This window comes from Astatotilapia calliptera, chromosome 8, assembly GCF_964374335.1.
Source record: "Astatotilapia calliptera chromosome 8, fAstCal68.1, whole genome shotgun sequence".
Classification (NCBI taxonomy): Eukaryota; Metazoa; Chordata; class Actinopteri; order Cichliformes; family Cichlidae; genus Astatotilapia; species Astatotilapia calliptera.
This window is the reverse complement of record NC_137429.1, coordinates 19095811-19107117: the sequence shown is the minus strand read 5'-3', so window position 1 is coordinate 19107117 and position 11307 is coordinate 19095811. Positions and strand designations below refer to the sequence as shown.

At 38.9% G+C, this 11307-nt stretch overlaps 2 protein-coding genes across 2 annotated transcripts; one reads left to right on the top strand and one right to left on the bottom strand.

Annotated features, from left to right (window-relative positions):
- Window positions 1–202: 202 nt before the first annotated feature.
- On the bottom strand, window positions 203–7622 carry tsr3 (TSR3 ribosome maturation factor). Its single transcript, XM_026178824.2, has 6 exons — window positions 7198–7622; window positions 6799–7009; window positions 5493–5686; window positions 5217–5387; window positions 850–904; window positions 203–630 (listed from the first exon to the last, which is right to left on the bottom strand). The coding sequence occupies exons 1-6, from the start codon at window positions 7316–7318 to the stop codon at window positions 492–494; spliced, it is 891 nt and encodes a 296-aa protein (XP_026034609.1). The 5' UTR covers window positions 7319–7622; the 3' UTR covers window positions 203–491.
- An 11-nt stretch (window positions 7623–7633) lies between these two features.
- On the top strand, window positions 7634–11083 carry gnptg (N-acetylglucosamine-1-phosphate transferase subunit gamma). Its single transcript, XM_026178818.2, has 11 exons — window positions 7634–7796; window positions 7885–7939; window positions 8019–8086; window positions 8559–8613; window positions 8748–8831; window positions 8929–9022; window positions 9440–9554; window positions 9626–9708; window positions 10377–10505; window positions 10600–10681; window positions 10758–11083. The coding sequence occupies exons 1-11, from the start codon at window positions 7730–7732 to the stop codon at window positions 10835–10837; spliced, it is 912 nt and encodes a 303-aa protein (XP_026034603.2). The 5' UTR covers window positions 7634–7729; the 3' UTR covers window positions 10838–11083.
- Window positions 11084–11307: the final 224 nt, after the last annotated feature.

The window sequence follows — 11307 nt, the reverse complement described above, 5'->3', positions numbered from 1 at the left end:
TTCAAATACCGCAGTAGACGTGGCCTACAAACTCCCGTTTTAGACTAACTTTGAATATATGGCAGTAAGAAGGATCTACAGGTCTTTTTTTATTCAAGTGTAACTAAACTTAAGTGAAGAAGCACTCCTAAATACCCAAACTGACAAAAATGACCAATATCCATAAAACGCTTTGTGTGAAACTGAAACTGTGGCAACCAAGTATATTTCAACAAACAAGTTTAATCCAATAAATGTTTTGTCAATAAACCAAGAATATAATGTGTAAATGTCAGTAATAATAATAATAATAATAATAATAATAATAAACACCCTTATTTTATTTCTATTTAGTTGACATGCATCAAAGTTCATTAATTTACGTAGACATATAAGCAAACAAAACAAAACATAACCATTCATATGTGCCAAAATATTTTTTGAGCATTTTAAAACAGTCGTGTATTAAAAGAACCCAAGGTTGAAATATAATTTAGTGTAAAGTCTTTGATTCAATCCTCCTCTTCATCATGGTCATGTGAGCTTGTTTTTGTCTCCTCATTGCTTTCCGTTTCTTCATCTTCTGCCTCATCTTCGTCATCTTCCTCTGTGGAGTCTGTGTCCTCACTGGAGTCATCTTCTACAGGTGCACTAAACACAAAAATGAACCCAGTAAACATAGGAAACAAATCGTTAAAGCCTATTTTAAGAGAATTCTTGCCATTTTTAAAATTATGCTGGTAATTTTTATGCCATATAAACATCACCACTAAGAGAACTAACTTATATAAAGTCAAATATAACCAAAGTTTTCTTGGTACATTTATTCAATTATTGTAATAGATACGTGAATGCTAGATGAATACTTACCACTGACGTCTGTTGAGATTCATGCATTCTACTCCAGAGTTAACATCAAATGGATCTATGAACAAAACAGATGTGTAGCTTTCATTACGAGGGCAGTTAATTCAGCACTACAGGTCACTCAGCAACAAAAATACACATCCAGATTCTAGACATTTCCAGACAATCAGCCTGGATACTGACTTCCTAATCACAGCCAGATGTGTTCAGAGATGCAAGCAAAATTAAATGAGTCAAAATCCAATAAGGAAAGGAAAAAGAAACAACAAGGCAGCCTGATTACAAGGCAAGGAAACAATGCAAGGAACAGTTATATCAATGTCCACAGAATAATCAATCAGATAAAACAGTTCGTAATGACATTTATTTCCCCTTGGAATATTCATTACTAAGTGTCTTTAAAGTCTTAAGAATAATACGAGTTTTATATCTTATAAACAAATATGAGAACACTGGTTTCCCCGTGACAATTTAGCAAATGTGAGTCACAACAAGAAACTATAAAAATTATTCTAATTATTCATTAGCAATTACTCAGATTAAGCCATTTCTAAAGTGAACCTTTCCAAAATAAAAATACATTTGAATCAAACAGTTGATTATGACCAACAATACTGTGCAAAAATCCCTAATTTCTTAATATTTGCTTCCAAAGTGGTTTCAAGCAATAGTTCTCCAGGCTCTCTGAACCTCTTTCAAAGTTTGTCTTTGGATAGTGGCTGCTTTTTCACTCATTTTCAATCCAGTCCAATACCTGACCACCAAGCCACTTAACACAGACTCGTGAATTAATCAAGCACACAAAGGGACCCAACTCAAGAGATGACCTTTGTTGTTTCTACACTGCAGAAAATTAAGCCAAGAACCAACTTTAATTTGTATCTTTAGGCACTTTCTTGTTACAAAAACACATCATTTGTTCTCATTTATTTTGTTGAATTTATGAAAATCCCAAAGATAACAGCTTAACAAGCATGAAATAGTATTTTTACACCAACAAGGTGATTCCCAAAGAGCTTTTAGCTAAAACCTTGGCACATCTCGAAATGGTCTTCATATGTCCTTAAAGAATTTGAAGAAACTAGACAAATGGAAGACAAGAGAAAGTGGCAGGCCTAAAGATACTACCTACAGTAAACGGAAACATCTGGAAGTCATGTTTTAAAGAAAGATCCTTCTACTGCTTCATCAGCAATGCTGTCAGATGAATGGAATCCATGTCAAGAATCCATTTTTAAAGAAGGAAAACAAGAAGTACTGGACTGAAAAAAATGGAGTATTAAAATATTTTACATTTTTGATTCAAATCATCATCATTATATACAGAGAAGTTCAGGAGGTGCTGGGAAAATGTATCTCGCCAAAATTTACACACTTAAGAATGTACATTCAAATTTTCATCCACTATCTGGTGATACCACCATGTGGAAAGCATCTAACTGGCAACGCCTTCAATTTTTCAGCAAACACACTGCCAATGCAGTAATAGCATAACTGGATAGAAAAACAGACAGTTGAACACTATCAGTCATGGATCGGCCTCCCCAGAGCCTGGGCCTCAACATTACTGAAGCAGTATGGGATCTTCTTGACAGAGAACAGAACTAAAGGCAGCCAACATCCAAGAATGAATGTCCTTCAAGAAGCCTGGAGAACCATTTATGAAGACTACTTAAAGAAAAGGACCAGAAATCTAGTCAGAAATAGTTCAGGCTGTGTTGATGAATAAATGTGGTCACATCAAATATTCAATTTCAACCTCATTAGAATAGTATTAGCCTTATACGCTATATTTCCATATTTGTTTGCATGTGTCTGAATAAATCACTGCACCTACGTTGCATTTTCTACGCAAAATATGAACCACTCATGAGTGGCTCAAGATTTTTGCACTCAGGAGGTCCTTCAAGAACTAATTACCTTCGAAGTCATTTTTTTTCTAGTTTGTATTTGTTATTAGGAAATCTAAAGTGATGCAACAGCTAGCCACTTCAACACAACTTCCTGCTTTAGTCTTATTTTCTTGTTTCAGCCTCTTTGTTTTCTTTCTTTTCTGCTTTGCTGCTGTGTGATTTCTGCGTTCTGTTTTAGTGTTTTAGGGTTAACACTAGGGGTGCAACGATACACAAAATTCACGGTTCGGTTCGATACTTTGGTGTCACGGTTCGATATTTTTTCGATACAAAAAAATGTTCATGCATTTTTAATTTGTCATTTATTAAAATTATAAATATATATTTTAACTCAAAAGTACAGTTTTTAAATTTAACCCTAACCCTTGTGCGTGTTTTTTATTTTGACAGCGAATGCGCACCTGCGGACCACTTATGTGCAGCCCTGGTTATTTAGCTCATCATATCGCAGCCACAGAAATTCTTTTGTCCATGAAACCATAAAGCTGCACTTTCTTTTTGCCTTATAGTCTGATTTGTCATAACTTCTCCGTTTTGTGGTAAGCTTTTCTTTGGCTGTCACTTCTTCACCCTGACCTGTCTTATTTGGCTCAGCAGAACTGAAATGCTTTTACACGCTCACTCACATAAGCTCAGCGATTCTCTGTGCGATCAACCTCTCACATGTGTAAGCTGCGGGAGATTTCACTTGTCATGTTTGCATAGTAAGCTAACGATTAATAAGACGATGTCAGAGGAATTGGTGCACAAATTATCATCACTCACAGATCAGTGCTGTCGCTCTCTATACACAGTTCGCACGATTGCAAAGTGAAAGCAAAAAAACAAGCGCAAATTCAAACGCAACTTCAATATCGTTAGCTTCATAGCATAAGTGCCTAAGTCATTGACTTAGTCAAATGACTTAGGCAATTATGCTATGAAGCTAACGATATGTCACATATTGACAGTGGCTCACCGATGCCAATGACATAATTACCCAGCTACATTTCTGAAAGAATGCAAAAGCATTGACATATATTTTTCCTACAATAGCCCGACGGGCAGGGAAGAGATAGATTTTGGTAGCCCGACTGAAAAAATCGCTAGCTCCGGGACGTCGGGCTAGCGATTTTGCGAGCCCTGTATCTGATTGAGGAATCACTCATCTTTGGAAAAGAGAGTTTATTACAGAGAAATGCCTCTTTCCAAAATAAAAGCTATACTATCCGCTTCTTCTGGGCTATATTCTCAGCAGCATAAGGAGAATCATGTGCTAACAGCTGTCTAAATGACTCGGCTAAAGTTAGTATCATGCTTGCTTTTTTTTGTCTGCTTCCACTTGTCTTTGCACTAGGATGATGTCGGCGTAAATGTGCAGTCATATTCGTTGTGTTCCCACTAGTGCTTTCAGGTTAATATCGTTGAAATGACCTTAACGCCACAACACGGCAAATCTCCGTTAACGAGCTACCGCCGATCACTCCGTGCATGGGGCTAGATGGCCAACACGTTAACGAGCTAACTGCGCTAACACACTAGTTCACACCAATGTAATTGAGCATTGCATGGCACATCCAACATACTGTTTTACTTTAGTCCATGACTCGCTTACCTTCAGGGTCATACGTCACATGAAAACCAAAATAATTCCAAACGCCAGATCTGAATGAGGTTCAATTTGCCTGTTGCAAGTAGAGCTTAACTTCTGTCTCGCTAGCTTGCCCTGCGCTCTTCCTTCTGACTATGCTGTCTGTGTTGAGCGCTCAGTGGATCTGACAGTGCAGTGCAGCCTAGGCGGAGTAGTCGAACACAGATTCACTGAGCGCTCAACACAGACAGCATCGTCAGAAGGAAAATTTATAAAAGAAATTACAAATGTTGTATTGTTCGATACATATGCGTACCGAACCGAAAGCACTGTATCGAACGGTTCAATATCGATACGAATATCGTTGCACCCCTAGTTAACACAGCTAATGTTTTACCAGTAACCCCAAAAGACAATCAAAAGTTTCTTTGCCAGAAAAAAATCACTACTTTGTAGTAGGAGCTAATGCAAACACTGATGATCCATGCCCACTTTTAACTGCACTACAGCAGGTCTCATTTTGCACTAAATCATTTACATATTTTTTCCAAATTGTTATATTGTTATTTATTGTTATATTGTTGCTATCGCAACACCCAGTGTTTGCCTCGTTATTGTATGTTTCATATGCTATATGTTTTTTTTTATTGTTCTTGCAACAGTTACAAAGATACAAAAATGCGACTAAAACTTAACAGTTACTAAAACTGGAAACTGTCATCTGAAAGCTCTTAAAGTCCAATAAATGTGATTTATTTAAGAGCCACTACTTGTACGTGAAGCCAAACTACAGCTAAAATAAGAAAGAGGTTGAACCAAAACACAGTGACCCTCTACCTCCACTGCTACACAAACCCAGACACTGCGTAGAACCCCAGGTTATTTACCAAACTCCTCCTCTTCCTCTGGTTTAGAAGTGAGAAACTCTTTCTCTACACCAAGGAGCTCTTCTTCCGACTGACAAGCAGCGTAGCGGCCAAGCAGGACTTTATTGAGCTCCAGAAACGTTGTCCCCCATTTAAATTTCTTCAATAAGAGCAATGCCAGTTCCTCAAAACCTGCAATATCAGAAACAATATGTCACAGTTTAACTGCCATAACCAAAACAAGACACAAAAAGCAGTTGCTGCGGTATTCCTGAATAACTAAACCTAAACCCTTACCTACGATGCAGAACGTGGCAGCAAAAGCTTCAACGCAGGACAACTTGCAAGGCTTGCCATAATTTACAGGGTTCGCAGCTACGAGGTACGGCAGTAACCTGGGATGACTTCCAACCATCTTATTGAAGGGTGTCTCCTCCAGTTTGGCCCAGGAGCAATCAATCACTGCGAGCCCATTGTTGGCCACAATCTCTCTGTGCAGACAAAACATGGAGAGAAAAAAATCGCTTTGGATTGCATCACAACAGTGACACAAATTATAGAATTTATTTAATTTTCATAACCAACAAAACACTTTGATATAGTAACATTTGTTTTAATATAACAATGCATTGGAATGTCTCAAGTTTTTAATATGCCTGATCTTTAAGATCAAGCTCTACATGGAGTAAATAATCAAGTAATAAACCTAAAAGGAGGGCCTTTACACTCAGGGGACACTTTATTAAGTACACTTTGCTAGTCCTGGGTTGTACCCCTTTTGCCTTCCCAACTAGCTTAATTCTTCATGGAATAGATTCAACAAGGAGTTTGAAACCTTGTTCCTCAGAGATTTTGGTCCATATCGACATGACAGAATATAACAGTTGTTGTAGATATACATCCATGATTCAAAACTTCTGGATTGAGATCTGGCAATTGAAGCTGTCATTTTACTACAGTCAAGAAACCAGGCTTAGATGATGGAAGCAGCTACCATGAGATGGGTACACTGTGGCCATAAAGGGATGGAAATCATCAGAAACAAAACTCAAGTAGTCTGTGGTGCTAAAACACTACTCTGTTGGTACTCTAGGGTCCAAAGTGTGCCGACAAAATATTTCCACACATTTACACCAGCAGCAGCAGCTGGACTTGCTGATACAAGGCAGGATGGATCCATGTTTTTGTGTTGTTTACCATCCAAATGTGTCAGCAGAAATCGAGACTCATCAGAGCAGGCAACATTTTTCCAAAAACTTTTGTTCAGTTTTGATGAACTTGTGTGAATTGTTGCCTCAGTTTCCTGTTCTTAGCGGACCCAGTGTGGTCTTCTGCTGCCGTATCTAATTTACTTCAAGAGTCCACATTGTATTTTAATAGATGTTCTTTTGTATTTCATGGTCCTAACGCGTGTTTATTTCACCTACTGTTGTTACTCTGAACACTGGCATCAAAAAAACATTTTCACCCTGAGAACACTTGTTAATGAGTAACTAAACAGGTGTGCATCAAAATGTGTATATAAATAGTTATATGAGGTGGTCTATGGCTACAGATTCTTTGATTTCATTGGCTGAAGTACAGAGGAAACAGCTGAACAAACCTGTCTGCTGGCGTCACATACTTCGTGCCCATTGGACTCAGTATGAGCCCGTTGAATCTCTGATTGAGTCTCAGGTTGCGTACAAAGCCCTTCCTCACCAACTTTCTGCCAGTACAACGTTTGGGATCGCAGTGACCCAACTCCCACATGGCAAGTGGGCAAGGAAGCTTCACCTGAGGGGCCTCTGCTCCTTCCTCCCTGTGAAGACTTGCTGAGGAGAGAAAGTTCACAATCTCAGATCTCTCAAGAGTTTACACCATATCGAGTGTTATCAGTCCTGAGCAATGGGCACTTTTTCCTAGTGTAAACAGCATTTCATGATGCTGACGCTAATGTAAATAGCATGCCTTACAGCCAACATGTTAAACATTTTTGCATTAGAAATAATCAATACACTACCTTCCAAAGCAGTGTGCATTTCTTCTGTAAAGGCCTCTAAAGATTTCCCTTTCATTTTGTGACGTTTGTCTTTGCCCTTGTTGTCAGGACGGACAAACTTTCCCTGCTTTTTTCGTCCCATGCTGCTAGTTAGTTAACTGTCACTGTCAGACTGTCACTGCAATGAACTGACCAAGAAGTATGACTTAAGCTATCTGGCTATCCTGCTGACAACAGTTTCGTCTAACAAAGAGAACTGCCCAAAAAAAGAGACGCAAAAACTTCTTATTTGCAATAGGAATTAGACATAAGCAACTTTCAAGACTTTATCACAAACTAGTAGTAGTCTCCTTTCATCCGGAAACACTTTCATATGAAGTATAACCTAGCTTGATTGGCTTCGTATCGTGGTAAGCACGTCGCAGTCCCATATGAAAAACACGCATGCTCACGGCTTATTTTGATCACGTGGCGTGTCACCTGACCGGAACGAGCAAAAGAGGAAATGTAGACAGAAAAGTAACACTTTAACGCCTTCATAACGTAAATAATAATGCGTTGTTTCAGTTACCGAGTAGCTCATTTAATAAGTTTGTGTTTTGTCTGCGTGTATCTGTTCAGTAAGTACAGCTTTACTGCGCAGCTTCATTCAGAGATTTTAATCTAAACAGAGCTCGTGTGTCTGATCTCGGCTTGTTTTTAATGCAGTTAACTATGGATCCGCCGGTAAAATGAAGATAGTCGAAGAGCCAAACACATTTGGGTACGTGAAGCAAAATAAGTTCACATTGTGCAGTTTTGTTGACTTTGGCCTGCTGCTAATGGATCTACTTTGTGTCCAGGCTGAACAACCCTTTTGTGGCTCAGGGCAGCAGACTGCAACCTAAAGTGACCCCAGCTCCAGTGTCTGGTAAAACAAACTCATCATTTAAATATTTAAACATAAAGAGGAAAGGAGGCGTAGATTTCTGACTTATAAGTGTATTTCATGAGTTTTCCTCCATTCATACCATAGCAAAACCTTTGTCTTATAGTTGTAGTACACTCAAGGCGATGAACTACCAGAACTTTTTTCTGGCATTTCTGACATTTATTTCTCACAATTTAAGCCCAAAGAGTCACGCTGACAGATTTCTTTTGTTTGCTACAGCAGCATTTCTTTATCTTTGCACTTCTTTTTTCTTATATTGTGACATTTCAGGGATTAAATGTTTTATTAGATTTCTTTACACTGACAAAAGAGGGAGTTTCACTGCTTCAGCCCACTTAATCCTGATTTAAAGCCTCAATTCATTAAATTATATGTAAAATGTTCTAAATGTTGACTAAAGGGTCCTTTAGATTTTCTGTCTCATCATATGAGCAATGATTTCCTCCTTAAGGCCCAGTGCACCTTCATCAGCTTGCTGGAAAGTGCTTCAGTCTCACGGAGTCGACGTATGTATTTAACCTGTCACACAGTAGTATATTCCACCATATCTCCACAGTGCAGACCATTAGCTTATTACATGTTGGATCTGAGCGTCTGGAAAATACAAAACAAACAATAGCATGTTGTCCTCACTTTGCAGGTATAAATATGAATTCTGTCCATTTCACAACGTCACTCAGCATGAGCAAACATTTAGGTGGAATGCCTACAGTGGGATCTTGGGGTAAGAAGCTCCAGAAACAAAACACAAACTAGATGTAAATGTGTGAAGCAAGCTGTTGGCTTCTTGTGGGAGTCAGGTTTGTGTTTGGTCCTTGCAGGATCTGGCAAGAGTGGGAAATGGCAAACAACACTTTCACCAGCATGTGGATGAGAGACGGCGACACTTGTGGAAACAGAAACAGAGAAACAAAGGTATCTAAACCTTTAAAATCCTCCTGGTAATCCACTGACAAGATTTTGGGCCCCGTCTTGAATATGAGGCCAACACTTTGCAATGCTAATTACTGCTTGAATGTATTGTGCATGTAAACATAACAACTAGTGCCAAACCGAGTCAAAGACAACTAGCAAATCATCCCATCAGCCCTTAAAGTTATGCTTTTCCTTGTTTTCTGCCATATATTAACTTGCTGTTCAGACCTGCCTTTTACGGGGGTCAATCAATTGGAACAAAAGTGGCTTAGAGTGAGTGGGGGAAGGGAGCTGTTTCAGTCAGTGGAGATCTCGACTAGAGTCTAAGAATAAATATGTGGAACTGGGAATTACTTTCTTACTCAGCAACATGAATAAGAAATTGTGTTTTCTTTCTTTCTTGTCGTGGATCTGCAGGTGATTCTGGTCTGCAGCACAAGAAGCAAGCTCGCTCAAGTCTCAGAGCCCAGTACCTGTGTGTACTCGCTAACCTTTGAGACCCCCCTTGTTTGCCATCCACATTCTCTTTTAGGTAAGTTAAGCAGGACTTACTTTCATGCCAATGGGGATAGGGTTACTTATAAATTCTGTGCTCTTTTAAAGTGTATCCAAATCTGAAAGAGGAGCTACAGAAGGAATGGGATGAAGCGGAGCAGGCTCGCTATGAAGGACTTATAACTGAACAGGTGAGGGCCAGTTTGGTAGGTAAACAAATACTGCAGAATGACTTGCTTCCTCTATGCTTTTCATCTATGTCAGTTTATGCCACCTGTGAGATGATGAAATGTAGATGCAGAAAATATAGTGGATATAAACAATAGACTTGGTGAAGCTAAGCGCTTTAAAGCTGCATTCTTTTTAATGGCCACCAGGGGGCGAGTCACCTGTTTGCAAAAAGACGTCCAGTTGTACAGACGTCTAGGAGAAAATAAGTCTACTGCTCACTTGATTTACATTATCAGTAAACACCTTCCAGATTAGTTCATCTTCTCAGCTGCTTAACACATACTGTACTCAAATTTTGTTGAGTACAGTATGTGTTAGCATGTCTATTAGAGTGAAAATGAACATAAAACAGCATACTTGTGATTCACAAGTGCACCCATATTATCATGCAGCATCCTTCAGTTTCCTCATTCATCACATGAGTTTTCAAAACGTCAAAAATATGACAACACCGAAAACGGTCTGTTTACAGCTTTGTGTCCATCTTTTATGTACAGTTATTGTAGCTGAAAATCAGACACCTCTGATTGAGCTCTGTTATGGTACACACATTTCAAGGTGTCCTTTGTTATGTACATTTTAATTATTCGTGGAATGGTTATGTTTACACTTTGTACATGTGCTCCAGGGATACAACAATCTCTTAAAGGATATTTTTGAGGACGCCGGACTGCTGAAGAGTCGGAAAGTAAAAGTCAAGGTTCAAGAGGCAGCAGCTGATTCAGCAAGGCAAAACTCTTTAGAGAAATGTAAAGCGGTATGTAACCTTTCAAAGTAGTATCTCTTCTAACATTACAACAAAATCACAATACAAGCTCAATAGTGTTTTTTTTGGTATATTTTTTCTACAGGACTACCAAAAACTGAGAGAAGAGACTGAGAGATTGCGAGCTCTTCTTACTCAACATAACATTCCTTTTACTTCTGAGACAAGTGAGTGAAGTCAGTCTTCACTCATTTAAGTCTCGTACAGTTTATATGAATGATTTTTTCCCCCTATATGTGACAGATGACGCAAAAGGTACAGTGAGCGTGACGGTTAAGGATCAACACTTAAGAGGAGACAACGGACTCATTGATGTTCAGTGAAGATTACCTGGAGCAAAAACGAGCCAAAGCACCTGAGCGGAGTTTGTTGATCAGCATCAGAGAGACGCATAAAGTAACCGGACAACACTGGTAGAGCTCAGGCTGTTGGTACTGCAGAATAAAATTTTGCAAGCGTAGCTGAGAGTGGGTAATTTCTTTTTTTTGTCGAGGATTCATCACTGAGCTCTCCAAGACTATGAAAAGGCACCATCGTGCATGAGAAATAAAATGAGCTTTGAAAATGTTTACAGTCCAGTTTTGTTTGTCTGTTAAGCCTAAAACAATAAATCGACAGCAGAACGTCATGTCCGTAAGACATGAGGGGAAAATATCCAGCCAACCTGACATAGAATCTAAGAAGCACCTACTGTTCACTGAAGCCTCAACAGAAATGGACAAAGGTAGAAGGGTGGCTGTCAGACAGCTACTCTTCAAAAAGGCAGTCTGGAGAACTATTCCTGAACACTACT